General features: G+C 35.2%; 1 protein-coding gene across 1 annotated transcript in view; it reads left to right on the top strand.

Annotated features, from left to right (window-relative positions):
- The first annotated feature begins 429 nt into the window (after positions 1-429).
- The window catches only part of dync2h1 (dynein cytoplasmic 2 heavy chain 1), a 96,262-nt gene continuing 81,128 nt past the window's right edge, over positions 430-15,563 (top strand). The window contains 18 exon segments of the mRNA XM_016535131.1: positions 430-675; positions 1,310-1,499; positions 2,709-2,879; positions 2,965-3,103; positions 3,181-3,299; positions 4,592-4,736; positions 4,834-5,066; positions 5,158-5,289; positions 5,371-5,484; positions 6,444-6,555; positions 7,772-7,896; positions 8,034-8,209; positions 9,414-9,609; positions 10,085-10,180; positions 10,813-10,974; positions 11,109-11,207; positions 12,721-12,860; positions 12,980-13,208. Coding sequence (XP_016390617.1) covers positions 1,317-1,499; positions 2,709-2,879; positions 2,965-3,103; positions 3,181-3,299; positions 4,592-4,736; positions 4,834-5,066; positions 5,158-5,289; positions 5,371-5,484; positions 6,444-6,555; positions 7,772-7,896; positions 8,034-8,209; positions 9,414-9,609; positions 10,085-10,180; positions 10,813-10,974; positions 11,109-11,207; positions 12,721-12,860; positions 12,980-13,208 — 2,571 coding nt within the window. The 5' untranslated portion in view covers positions 430-675; positions 1,310-1,316.

The following is a 15,563-nucleotide window of genomic DNA, read 5'->3' as shown; positions in this document are numbered from 1 at the left end:
AGTACTATATGCACTTTGTTAATTTGTAGTTAGTTTTCTTTTTATTTATAAAAAAAAAAATTCACCCTCTAACACTTTTTCTTTTTTATTAAAAAAATAATTGATCCTTTAACACTTGCGTTCTCTATTCTTTTTCTATTCTATCTACTTGTTTTCTTTTTATTTATTAAAAAGGGGAAAAAATACTTGCTACGTGTACTGCGTTAGACTTGTCACAGCACTTACATATGTTTGCTCTTTTGTTGGTTTGATTGCTTCTATTGTCCTCCTCATCTGCTAAATGACTAAATGTCAATGGAATGTAAATGCGTTGGATCTACGTTCTTTTACATTCGTACGCGCTTGGCATTCACGACGCCCCATACGTCACGACGTGTCCGTAGTTGCCCCAGCAACCGCGCCAGCTTCACTGCTAGTGCGCCACAACATTCCCTCAAGCGGCTCCTGCACATCCACCCGACAAATAATACGGATTTGATATCTACGATGCGTTTAAAATAGCACGCAAAGCGCGTTCTTCACAACCGACTGCGTTCCGTGTAACAGAAGCGCTTATTTTATTTTGCAGGAGTAAATTCCCTTCATGTGAGACTGAGAGATGTTGGTTAGCTTAGCCTAGCGCGCTAATCCTTTATCAAACTGTCACAATCTGTCGGGAATTGATTTCAATACGCCGTAAGACGATCTTTTCTCTTCATTTATTGTCCTCATTATGTACTTAATGCGTTATATTTTTGTATTTGTGCAGTGTGCATGTTTGTGTGGCAACAACGTTCGTTGTGTGTTAAACTGTAGTAATCTTTGGTCCAGATGCCAGGTTTCGTCTGTCAATTTATTAAACAGATAAAAATTGCTCTAAATGCACAAACAAATCTCTAAACTGGACCTTTTTAACTCATAAAACGGAAACCTAGAAATTAAACAGTTTGCAATAAATATTGATGCTTATTTTTAAGACCCATTGAGCTTTTGTATTGTGACGTTTTGTGTTAAATTGTAAAATAAATAAAATCCAAATTAAATTGGATTTTAAAAAATTGGATTTGAAGTTGGATTGAAATTGGGTCTAAAATATCACAGGCCTGTAACTGATATTTACCTGTCTGTCAGTCTGTCAGACCTGTGCAGTAAAAGTATTATTTGATCCGTTTTAATGCAATCATAAACAGCAGTTTTGTTATGTAGATTTATCATTTTTATTGGGAGAAAATATGGAAGCTGACTGTATGATTTCTTCAGTAGCTGTTTTGTATGTCTTGTTTTTCCTCGGTTGGGATTTCTGTAGCTGATGCATGTGATATTTAAACAGGTGAAAGATGCCGCCCAGGACAGACGACCCTCGTAAACTCTTCATCCTGACCACGGCGGGAAACTACTTCCGTCTGGACACACCGGCGTCTCTGTCCACCTGCCGTCCTCTCGATAACTTCTTAGATGATAGCAACGAATTCCTGCTCACCGTCACCAGAAACGCAGATGAGCTGCAGTTCTCAAACAAGGTGCTGTGAGCTACATACAGCTGTGATATTACAGTTACATTTAGTCATTTAGCAGACGCTTTTATCCAAAGCGACTTACAAATGAGGAGAATAAAAGCAATCAAAACTAACAAAAGAGCAACAATATATAAGTGCAAATGACAAGTCTCGGTTAGCCTAACGCAGTACACGTAGCAAGGTGTATATAATATATATATATATATTATACACACACACACACACACACACACACACACAAACAAAGAAAAACAAGTACGGTAGATAGAATAGAAAAAATAGAAAGCTTGTTTTTGTTTTTTGTTGTTTTTTTTAAATAAAGAATAAAAAAAAGATAATTATAGATAAAGTACAATTAAAATAGAATAGAAAGTGTTAGAGTTAGAGGGTCAAATAAAGGTTGACCTTTATTTATAATTAAAATAAATATATAATATAATATATATGACCTTTATATATAATTATATATTATATGATGTATAATTATATCTCAGTATTTTTCACTTGTAAGTCACACAACAAATGAAAAATAGTTTTAAAAAGTGTCTGCTGCTAAATGACTTGATTGAAATGTTTTTTGATTTAAATTTTATATATATTATATTTTAACTTTAGTTTAAGTTTTAGTAATTTTTTATGTGCTTTTGTCATTTTTTGACTTGTTTTTCAATAATTTTATTTAGCTTTCAATTATTTTTATTTTAGTTTTATATTTTATCTATCTACACTGTATGATGATTAAATATCTTATACTTACATCGCACGTCGAAAAATGTATTTATACATTTTTTTAATCGATGAAAAAATTAATGGGTAAAACTATAAATTAAAACTATTTTTAATGCACGCTTCAGTGAGCACTTTTGAGTGAGGATGAAAATGAATCTTTATTTAACTAGCACTTTGAAACTGGCATAAATTAAAAGTTTAATTTAAATCAAATTAATCAAAAACTAATTCAGTGATTCATTTTCATGTAGCGTGTTTGCTGCTGATTTATTTCAGAGCCACAATCTTCAGGAAATTTACTGTTCAAAAAAAAAAGTCCATTAAAATCTCTACAGTATTCATGATAATTAGCATAATTTTATATTGCAATATTGAAATAATATTCAATAAATCGCAAATGTTCAGTATATCGCTCAGCTCTGCATTCAACTACCAAACATTGTCAGAAAATGCTGAATTATGGCTCATGTTGTCTCTGTGTAGCTGGAGAACATGGACGTCGACGGCAGGGTTCTGCTGTTCTTCAAACCTCATCCGTGTGTGGTGAGCGAGGAGAACCTGCACCGATCCATCCTGGTGTCCTCTATGCTGGAGTCTCCCATCAGCACCCTGTACCAGGCCTTGAGACAGGTCTACGGCCCCGTTCTGCTGCAGGTCAGACGCAGACACATGGGACGTGTTTCACGTGGATGTGAATTGCTGTTGGGTTTGTAATGCGTGTTGTATGTGTTTTCTGCAGAATGATAAATGGAGTCAATCGTTCGACTCAAAGCTTCAGTCTCTGCTCACGGATCTTGAGGTCGGGCTGGGCTCTGTGCTCAGACACTCACACCCAAAGGATTCTGGGGAACGGAGTCATTCGGAGACGGATGTGTCGAGTGAGTTCTCATTCAAACCCCTGCTTTTCCCAGCTTGTACTTTTATGCATTTAGATTCCACATACTGGTGTGTGCAGGTATCATGACCCCACTGGATGAGTTCGGCTTCTGGGCTGATGTCAGTCGCTCCGGACAGCATAGCAGAGAGAGAGACAGAGCGGCACACTTCTCTGAACTCTTCACCACCATTGAGAAGGTGCATACATGCACATTTGGACGTGAATGCGCTCCGTTCAACACGTAGTCGTTCAAAGTTACTCCATTTGTTAGTGTGCATGAACCAGTGTTATTTTAGTATTATTGATATACTATTATAGTTTTTATTAATATTTTGAATTACATTTTCTTCTTTATCTTTTCAGTTTTCATTTTAATTTTAGTTGATGTTTTAGTAATTTTGTTAGGTGCTTTTTTCATTTTTTTAATATTTCTATTTTGCTAGCTATTTAGCTAAATTTCAGTTTTTCAATTTAATTTTAGTTCTTCAACTTTTTATTTCTGTTAGTTGCCAAGTTATCATATTTAATTTGATTTGAGTTTAAATTAAAGTAATTTTGTTATGTGCGTTTGTCATTTTTATTATTATTCTTTTTTTTAATATTCCTATTCAGCTTTAATTTATATTTACTTAATTTTTAGTGCTTTTAGTACTTCAGCTTAAACTTATTGTTAACATTTTTAATTTTAGGTTAAGTAATTATGTTGTGTTTTTTGTCATTTTTTTAATATTTCTATTTAGTTTTAATTTATTTGTATTTCAGTTTTAGTGATTATAGTACTTCAACTTCAACTTATTTTATTTAAGTTAGTTTCCAAGGTAACAGTTTTAATGTAAGTTTTTGAAAGTAATTTTGTTATGTGCTTTTGTCATTTTTATTAATTTTTAAATATTTCTATTTAGCTTAATTTAGATTTATTTCAGTTTTAGTACTTCTAACATTTCAACTTAAACTCATTTTATTTCAGTTAGTTGCCCAGATAACATTTCTAATTTTTTTTAAAAGTTTTTTGAGCAATTATGATATGTGCTTTTGTCATTTTTATGACTTCAATATTTCTATTTAGCTTTATTTTTAATTAATTACTTCAACTTCAACTTCAACTTATTTTTGTTACAATTATTTGCCAAGGCAACATTTCTAGATCTAATTTAAGTTTTTTTTTTTTAAGTTTAAGTTTTCAGCTAATATTTATATTTGATTTGATTTCAATTATTTCAATTCATTTTAAATAGTTTTGAGTTTTAATTTTTAATTTAATTAATTAATTAAATTAATTTTTAAGTTGATACTAAGTTGTTGAGTTGTTGAGTTTTAGTTGACAATAACAACACAGGTGTCCATGAACTGGCTATTTACATCAACTTTAAATCAGATCCAATCCGTCTAAGCTGTTTTATGAGAAAACATTTAATATCAGACTTAAAAACCAAGAACAAGTAACCCTACAAGATATCCACATCAACTGTGCATGGTGTGTTTGTTTCAGGACTACAGTAATCTGGACAGTTTCAGTCTGGTGGAGGTACTGGACCTGATTGAGAGCACCCGTGAGACAGTAGATGACGTGTGGAAACAGAATGAGCACGCCCTCTACCCCGAGACACGCATGATCCGACTCATGGATGTCATAGGTGCACAGATCAGACATGGTTGCTAAGTGATGATGCTTGACTCAGCAATATATCTGATGAAATACTAATGACGTTCCTGATGTATTTGTGTTCACAGGCGGAACTCTTGGCAGGTTTGTACAGAGGAAGCTGAGCACCCTGCGCTTGTGGGATGATCCATATTTCACAGTTAGGGAGGGGCTTAAAGGGGGCGTGGCTGCCTGTGAACAGTGGGTGGCGGCCTGTGAACACCTGACTGGTCAGGTGTGGAAACGCTACTCACCTCATCCGTGGAGCGGAGAGAAGCACCGCCCACAGGGGCTGCAGAGCCTCTCCCAGCGATTGGAGGAGGTCAGACTGATGCCTGTCAATCATCTCAGGCAGTATAATCTAGTGCATTACCTCATGACCTGTAGTGTGTGTGTGTGTGTGTGTGTTTCAGGTGGTGCAGGTGCGATCAGTGTGTGAGAAACTGCAGCGTTTGTTATCCGGAGGGAAGCTGCAGGTTTCACCCGCACGTGTGTATCAGCCTTTCACAGGGCTCAACCCGATACACTACAACCCTTATACTGAGGTACACGAATGCACAAGATCTTCACTGTTATATTGAATATTTGATATACCACTCAACCTAGCACTGTGTATGTGTGTTCAGCCCTTATGGAGAGCTGCTGTGTCTCAGTTTGATCGACTCATCGCTCCAGCAGAACAGGAAGCAGCTGGAAAGCTCAAGACCTTCATAATAGATGCACAGGACAGTCCACAGCAGGTACACACAATCACACTAGTCTTGTGTATCCAGATGTTTGTCTTTTTGTCCAAATCACAGCTTATTCTAGCCAAGAGCTGCCCACTTAGACAGGAAGAGACCTGATACAACAATAATAGACAAAATAAACAAAAAATACAGACAAAACATGGATATACCCTACCATTCAAAAGTTTGGGGACAGTATGATTTTTTTTAAGGAAATTAATACTTTTATTCATCAAAGATGCTTTAAATTGATCAAAAGAGACAGTAAAAACATTTATAATCTTATGAAATTTTTATATTTAAAAAAAGCTGTTCTTTTGAATTTTCTATTCATCAAAGAATCCTGAAAAATAAAATGAATCACAGTTTCCACAAAAATATTCAGCAGCACAACTGTTTTCAACATTGATAATAATCAGAAATGTTTCTTGAGCAGCAAATCAGCATATTAGAATGATTTCTGAAGATCATGTGACACTGAAGACTGGAGTAATGATGCTGAAAATTCAGCTTTGATCACAGAAATAAATTACATTTTACAATATATTCACAAAGAAAACTGTTATTTTAAATTGTAATAATATTTCACAATATTACAGTTTTTACTGTATTTTTGATCAAATAAATGGTGAGCATAAGTAACTCTTTCAAAAACATAAATCTTACTGACCCCAATATTGTGAATGGTAGTGTATTAATAAATGCACATAAATATTCAGTTGTTTTCCCAGCAGACTGTTATAAACCCATGCATCTTGACTCATGAAATTACGTAATTGCATGCATTGCATAAATCTTCCAGTTAGATTTAAGCATGCCACTTTGCAAATGCTCTTTCAGTTTTGACATGCAGTGTGCATCAGACTGTCTATGTGCTTGATGTTTGTGGCTGAGAGCAGATTTGGAATGAACTCTCAGACATACAGATGCACGCACAGCTGCACACTGTTGTTGTCTTGTCTTCGTTTCAGCTGCTGCAGGTGTTTCAGAAACACCGAGAACTGATCAAACGACCCACAATCAGCAAAGAACTGCAGCCCGAGAGAGAAACGCTCCTGACACGACTGCTGGACTACAACAAGGGTCAGATCACACACACTGAGCGGTACAACACAGATTCACTGAAACAAAACATCATAAACGTCTGATTTGAAACTCTCAAAATGAGGTATATAAAAAAAAAAAGTCATGTCCACATTAGGAGAGCCTATGATGCCTAAAAATGCTGTCTAGGTAGGCATGCAGGTGTTTCAGAAACACCGAGAACTGATCAAACGACCCACAATCAGCAAAGAACTGCAGCCCGAGAGAGAAACGCTCCTGACACGACTGCTGGACTACAACAAGGGTCAGATCACACACACTGAGCGGTACAACACAGATTCACTGAAACAAAACATCATAAACGTCTGATTTGAAACTCTCAAAATGAGGTATATAAAAAAAAAAGTCATGTCCACATTAGGAGAGCCTATGATGCCTAAAAATGCTGTCTAGGTAGGCGGCTCACTAGAGTTTAGTACATAGTTTTACAAATGACTAATGCCAATTAAGAACTTTTTCTGAACGCTACATTATTGTTCTGTTCACTAATGAAGCTATGTAGATTATTATAAAATTCAACTGTTGTACGGTCATAGATTTACATCGGTGTTATTTTAGAGTAATAATAATAATAATAACAATAATACTACTAATAAACATTTATTTGTATAGTACTTTTCTTACATGAAATACAGCTCAAAGTGTTTCACAGGATAAAATAGATTAATAAAAGATACAATTTCACAAAATATCAATGTAAATAAGTTCACAAGGTAAAATAGAAACATAAGAACAAACACTGAAAATAGGATTTCACATAAAATTCAAATCAATTAAATACTCATAAGCAACTTTAGAAAGATAAAGTATTTATTACATTTTGATTTAACTTTTATTTTTATATTTTCAGTTTTCAATGTAATGTTAGTTTAAGTCTTAGTAATTTTGTTATGTGCTTTTGTCATTTTTATTAGTTTTTAGTTTTTACTTTTAAACATTTCTATTTAGCTTTATTTTTTATTTTGGTTTTAGTAATTTTAGTCTTTAAACTTTTAATTTAAGTTTTTTTATGTTTAAGGTTTTATTTTATTTTATTTTAGTTCATTTTTATTTAAATAAACGAAAATGATAATAGTTTTAGTTTTCGTTATAAATTCGCTATTTAATGACTAAGGCTATCTAGATTCATAACTGTCTTCCCATAAGGAGAGAGAGACAGTAGAGAGTGCTTCATGCTAGCGGTGTTGTTGTGCAGGGCTGCGGGTGGATTTCGAGAACCGCTGTCACGGTGCTCCAGGAGAGAAAACCGGCCCTCTAGCAGGTCGAAACCTTCCAGAGGTCATCAACAATATTGTGTGGGTCAGACAGCTGCTGCTTAAGGTGCGGACACACAGACCATTTTCATCAACACATACTAATGTAGAGAAGCATTTAAATGAACCATTTAATAGAGCACTGAAGGTGGTGAAGGACTAGAATCGGTCATGAGTTACAGCAGCTGAAGTATGTGTGTGCAGGTGGAGGACTCTCTGAAGATGGCCGACGCGTTGCTCTCCGATCTGTCTGGGTTTCGGCCGCTGCTCCGTTTCTGTGATGAGCTGCAGGAGCAGATGAGATCGTACGAGCAAGAGCAGTTTGAAGACTGGAGCAGAGACCTGCTGTCAGGACTGTTTGATCCCAAATCTGGAATCAGGTTAAAAAACTCACACTCACACTCACACACACACACACACATACACACACACACACACACTCACACTCTCACACACTCTCACACACACACACACACACAGAGGTTTGTTTTTGTGAAAAGTGGGGACATCCCATAGCTCTCTCTCACACACACTCACACACACTCACACACACACACACACACACACACACAGTAAACATGTAGACATAGATTTAAGGGGATCCCATAGACTTCCATTGCTCTAAACGAAGTAAACTCTCCATTTAACAGACCCCTCTTGGTTTTTTAATATTTCATTTAAGTGTCATTTTGTGCGCTTTTGCAACATTTTATTTATTTAAGTCACACCTGAAAATAAGTCAAAAATTGCATTGTTGAGAAGAAAAAAACACAGATAATCACATCATTGTTTAAGTCATGTTTTATTATTACATTTAGAAACTAAACGTTTACAAACATAAACACTATAAATATGTATTTTCCCTTCACACTGCAAAAAATTATTTCAATTTAACAGTATTCAGATTATTATTGTTAACTAACTAAAAATAAAACCGTAAAAAAACATTTTCGTTACTTGAAATAAAATAAAAATGAACTGAAAAAAAAAAAAACTTTGTTGCCAAGGCAACATTTCTCATTTTCATTTAGATTAATAACTAAAACCAAATACACTAATAAATAAAAATGTATAAATACTATACAGACATAAAAAAAAACTATTAAAAATGACAAAACACAACTAAATTACTAAAAATGTAACTAAAATTAAAGTAAAAACTGAAAATATAAAAATAAAATCAAATATTAACAAAAACTATATCATATATCAATGCTAAATAAAATAACGGATTCAGAACAAAACAGTAATGAAAAATATACAGTAAATAGCATTCATTATAAACATTTATCATAAACACCAAACCTAAACTAATACAAATTTGTGTTTTGCATGCTTGATGTTAACTGCATTATAAGTTTCAGATGATAAAAAATGTGACTTACATGCTGGGAAATACAATATATCTCTATATATGTCACAAAAACATGACTTTATTATTTTCCTCCAAAAGTTCACTCACTATAATGTGTTGGTCAAAGTTTCATCATTAAGCTTTTACTCTGTTTGTATCGACATTTTCAAAGCAAATTCGCACAGTGAGTGGCGTGAGCACCACCACAGATCTGTCCTGTATGTGTGTAGTTTGCAGGCCAGTAATCGCGTCATGGAGTTGGATCACATGGATGGTAAACTGAAGATCCAGTACTCGGACCGGCTGGTGAGTTTACTCCGAGAGGTGCGGCAGCTCTCCGCTCTGGGCTTCACCATCCCTGCTAAGATCCAGCAGGCGGCAAACACCGCCGACAAGTTCTACAGACAGGCCATCATCCTCAAACAGGTGTGTGAACACACACACACACACACACACATTCACACACACACACACATACATATGGAGAGAGTAACTAACTAAAAGTAGCAGTATGACTACTAACTGAACTACATTTTTGAGTATAGTGACATTTCTAAACAGTATTCCATTCTAGAGTGTTCTCTCTTTCAGGTAGCATTAGGAAGTTAGATTCAATTTTGTTAATCAGTTCATTTAGATCAGTGAAATGAATCACTGATTCATCTGAGTCAAAACTCAATATAATTCACACCAAATAAATGCTGCTCTGATTTTTTTTCAAGTCAGTTATACAATCTGATAGTTATTAAAGTCGATAACTATTGTAGCTAGCTACTTTTTTGTTAAAAGTTTTAAGTAGTTTCCCCATCAAATATTGCATTGTATTAAAGCAATATTGTGTGTAGACATGTGTTGTGTGTGTGTTTATGTGTGTGTACATGTATTTGTGTGTGTTTAACAGGTGGCTCATTTCTACAACACCATCGATCAGCAGATGATCCCTTCTCAACGACCCATGATGCTCGGCTGTGCGCTGGCCTTTGAACAGGTCATCAAGGTAACTATTTGTCCTACTGCTGTGAAACTGTATTTTACTGTATTATACAGAGATACACTACCGCTCAATAGTTTGGGGTCGGTAAGATTTGAATTGTTTTTGAATGAAGTCTCTTCTGCTCACCATGACTGCATTTATTTGATCAAAATACAGTAAAAACTGTAATATTGTGAAATATTTTTGCAATTCAAAATAACTGTTTTCTATTTGAATATATTGTAAAATGTAATTTATTTCTATGATGCAAAGCTGAATTTTCAGCATCATTACTCCAGTCTTCAGTGTCACATGATCCTTCAGAAATCATTCTAATATTCTGTGGTGCTGCTTCATATTTTTGTGGAAACTATGATACATTTTATTTTTCAGGATTCACAGATGAATAGAAAGTTCAAAAGAACAGCATTTATTTGAAGTATAAATCTTTTGTAACATTATAAATGTCTACTTTCACCTTTGATCAATGCGTCTTTGCTGAATAAAAGTATTCGTTTCTTTCAGATCAAAAAAATTCTTACATTAGTGCATACTAAAGTGTGTACAGGCAGTGTTTTGAATGTCATAGTGTAATAAACTGGGCACATAAAGACTATGCATCATCTGTTTGTTGTATGATATTTGTTTTGCAGCAGAATCCACGGTCTCAATCTCGTGACGAAGGCGGAAAACTCCAGATCACGTGGGAGAATCCTAAAGAGCTGGAGCAGTACATCAGTAAACTGCAGAGTGCCGCAGAGAGACTCTCCACGGAGAACCGCAAACTCAGAAAGTGGCACACCGACTTCACTGACAAGGTGATCTTCCTCTCTCCTCTTCCTCAGGCCTTCAACCTGATACCTCATGCTGACTTGACCGTTCGGAGGGTCGACACAAATTCAGATTAGCATGGAAGAGCCATTGTGTGTGTATGTGTGTGTATGTTTTATAGGTAGTGAGTCTGATGGGAGTGGATCTCCTGCGTCAGCAGCAGAGGTGGAAAGATGCTCTTCAGGATCTCAGGACTGGATTCGCCACACTAGAGTCTCAGGTGATCATGATTCTTCATATCTGCTCAAATACTGCCTTGCTGTCTGCAGAGCGGCTCCGTTTCCAGTAAATGCTCCAGTAAATGCTACTCCACACAAACTCATCTCTGCATCTGAACTCAGAAAGTGGCACACCGACTTCACTGACAAGGTGATCTTCCTCTCTCCTCTTCCTCAGGCCTTCAACCTGATACCTCATGCTGACTTGACCGTTCGGAGGGTCGACACAAATTCAGATTAGCATGGAAGAGCCATTGTGTGTGTATGTGTGTGTGTGTTTTATAGGTAGTGAGTCTGATGGGAGTGGATCTCCTGCGTCAGCAGCAGAGGTGGAAAGATGCTCTTCAGGATCTCAGGACTGGATTCGCCACACTAGAGTCTCAGGTGATCATGATTCTTCATATCTGCTCAAATACTGCCTTGCTGTCTGCAGAGCGGCTCCGTTTCCAGTAAATGCTCCAGTAAATGCTGCTCCATACAAACTCATCTCTGCATCTGCTCTGAGTTTGGGTCACTTATAACGTACAACTTGTGCCAACCATCTTCCCAAACTTCCCAAATGGTTTTTGACAACAAAAGAGAAGGACTTCCTACTCTTTTCCAAAATAAAAGTGTGATGGTTTAATGTTTGATAATGAAGAAATTGAGACAGCCATAAATATTAGTATTGTAATTTTACAGTTGTACTGTAAAATACATTTATTATATTATTTGTCTTAAATGCTTGATTTTTTACAGTGATTTTTAAAACTATTTTATTTACTAGTAATAATAGTAATAATTAATATAATGCAATCAATGTAAAATAAAAAAAACAAATATGCACAATTTGGCATTATTTTTTTTATTTTTTATTATTATTTTTATTAGTAGTAATAGTACTAAATGAAATAAAATTACTCTAAAATGGAAAACGGAGTATGCACATTTTGGCTAAAAAATTTTGTGATATTATATCAGTATTACTGTATAAAAATATTAATAATGATAATAATTATTTGTAATAGTAGAAGTAGTAGTAGTACTAACTAAAATAATAAACAAAATCACTGTAAAATAAAAAATCAAGTATGCACAGTTTGGCCAAATATGTTGTGATATTATATCGGTATTACTATATAAAAATCATTATTATTATTATTATTATTAGTAGTAGTAGTAGTAAATAAAAACAGTATGCACAATTTAGCAAAAAAAAAATATATATATATTTTTTTTTTATAGTCATATTGATATATAATCACAACACTTTTGGCCAAATTGTGCAAGCTTACAAACAAGCACAGCATTTTTTTTTTTTTACATTTTAAATCACAGTCATGATTTTTATCAGAAAAATTGCAACATTCTTACCAAAGTGGAACCTCATATGCCTTGTTAGGTGGCACAGTTTTGTCCCTGTGGTGTCTAACAATGCTGTCTACGTAGGCAGTTCACTGGGCTTTGGAACAGTCAATGTTTCTATCAGACTCCTTAAACGTCTCTGTTAAAGTGTGTGTGTGTGTGTGTGTTCAGGGGTTTCGTGCAGGAGACATGAGGGCCTGGCGTCAGCACTGGAACCATCAGCTGTATAAAGCTCTGGAGCATCAGTATCAGGTGGGACTGGAGGCCCTCAACAAGAACCTGCCGGAGATTAACATCGACCTCATCTTCAAGTAAGAGCCCCACTCCTCTTGTTGTGTTTTAAAGGAGCAGTTCACTCAAAAACCCACCGAAACATTTACTCACCCTCATTTGTGGATGAACTATCGTTTAATATCTTGCGTTTCTGCAGGCAGGGGCGGCTGCAGTTCCGTCCTGCGTTCGAGGAGGTCAGAGCAAAGTACTACCGCGAGATGAAAAGGTTCATCTGTATCCCGAACCAGTTTAAGGGCGTGAGCGAGACGGGAGAGGAGCCCATATTCACCTGCATGATCGAACGCAACGCCAGCGGCTTCCTGACCATCTTCAGCAAAGCCGAACACCTCTTCAGTCGACTCACACGCATGCTGGACAAGTTTAAGGTACCGCAGACTGCGTTCCAAACCCTAGTGAGCTGCCTAACTAGGTAATGTCATAGATCAGGTTTGAGAAGGTTTTTCCATTTATAGGCAGCAGAATTTATCTGCTTTTTAAGATGCCTGCTTTTGACTAAAAACAACATCATATACACTTACCGTTCAAAAGTTTATAGTCAGAAAGATTTTTGTTTTTGAAAGAAATTATTACTTTGATTCAGCAAAGACGCATTCAATTGCTCAAAAGTCAAAATGTTACAAAAGATTTCTATTTCAAATAAATGCTGTTCTTTTGAACTTTCTATTCATCAAAGAATCCTGAAAAATAAAATGTATCACAGTTTCCACAAAAATATGAAATATGAACGTGAAATCTCGAGCAGCAAATCAGCATATTAGAATGATTTCTGAAGATCATGTGACACTGAAGACTGGAGTAATGATGCTGAAAATTCAGCTTTACGTCACAGGAATAAATTACAGTTTAAAATATTTTCAAATAGAAAACAGTTATTTTAAATTATTTGTAATATTTTACAATATTTCACAATATTACTGCATTTTTGATCCTGCAACCTGAGTAGAAGAGACTTATTTAAAAAAATTATATCTATCTATCTATCTATCTATCGTTCTATCGTTCTATCTATCGTTCTATATATCTCTCTCTCTCTCTTTCTCTATATATATTTATATGTATATAAAAATGTATTATTATAAACGTATTCTGGGCTTACTTCGTACTTGAAGCATATATAGTATAATTCAAAATGTAAATATTTTATATATATATATATAAAATTAAAGTAATACATTTTGTTGAAAGGTATTGCATATCCTTCAAGTATGAAGCAAGCCCAGAATACATTGCAACATGCATTGAAAATTAGTTGAAGGAAATGTTGATTATGAATACAGTTCTGGACAATTAATTCATGGTGGATTCCAATTTAATAGAATATTAGAACACAAAGGGAATTTCAGCACGTAAAGGTCATGAACTGAGGTCATTATACAGTGATGTTCTAGAAAACACCGTAAACACCCACCCACACACGTCTACATTATATTACAGACTATACCTATGGCTTAAAACTGAGCGGACTGCATCCCTGGACATATTGAACGCACATGTGATGCCCAAAAATGCTGTCTGGATAGGTTCACTAGTTTTTTGTAAAGATGAATCCAATGTAAGCCACTATTTATTGTTGTGTTTCAGCACTAATGCATTTTCATTATTTCAATTGTGGTTTAGAAAACCGTATGCCAGAGGCTGTTCTTGTGCCGCTTTAATGCGGTCACGGGGAATCCTGGCACACTCGCACACAAACTCACTTCTGATTTCTGCGCCCACACAGAGGGGAAACGAGCCGAACGCTTCCTCTTTAGCAGCACGGATGGGAAACCTCATACAAGCCATTCTGTCTCAGATCTGAGTGTCTGTTCACAGCAGATGTCCGATCACTGGGCAGGTGCTGCTTTAATTAGCCGTGTACAACTCTCTGTACACTGACAAAGATCCGTCATCATACTTTCATAGTCTCGCACACTCAACAAGCCTGCTGTATGCAAAATACACCCTAGAGTTTCTAATGAGTGTGCGCTTTCCAAATCTGAAATGACAGCTCAGCGTTTTGCTCATTTCACCACTTCATGAGAAAGAGACCTAATAAAAGCTTTTGTAGAAACGTCGGAGTGGTTTATTTCATTGGAGGATTGGAGTTTTTTATGTGGCTAATAACAGAAGTTGCAGCCTAAATTTTCTAGATTTCCAGCGTGTGCCAAAATATCACATTATTAGCATATACTCTGTTCATATGAGTTTAGTAGCTGTATGAATTGGTTTCTTCAACTTTTGACCCTTTAGAAAATAAACTCCTTTAAGGGAGTGAGCACATGACTGGTTTTACTTCAGTACCAAAATGATTTATTGCATTAAAGCATGACCCTAATATGACCTTAAAATCAATCTTTGAAATGTTTGAATGTCACCGTGATTTCTGAACTGCGCTGGTCAAACAATATGCAAAACTGACATCAGCTGAATAGGAAAATTGACAATATAAGTTTTTAAATGTGTCTTTGATGGTTTTATGTTCTTTGGAGAAGTGTTATTGTTTAGTATTGCAACTAAAACTACTAAACAGTTGTTTTCATTAATTGAAATAAAATAATAAAATTAAGTATTATAAAATAATAAAATATAATAAAACATTAGATGAAAAGCTTAAAAAAATGTTGCCATGGCAGCTAACTGAAATAAAACAAGTTTAATTTGAAATGCTACATTTACTAAAACTAAAATACAAAAAAAAAACAAAAAACTCATTAGTCAAAAAAAAAAAAAATCTAATAAAA

Source organism: Sinocyclocheilus rhinocerous, unplaced genomic scaffold (assembly GCF_001515625.1).
Source record: "Sinocyclocheilus rhinocerous isolate Xijiao unplaced genomic scaffold, SAMN03320098_v1.1 scaffold215, whole genome shotgun sequence".
NCBI lineage: Eukaryota > Metazoa > Chordata > Actinopteri > Cypriniformes > Cyprinidae > Sinocyclocheilus > Sinocyclocheilus rhinocerous.
Note: the sequence above shows the minus strand (reverse complement) of the source record. Positions and strands in the feature narration are given on the sequence as shown.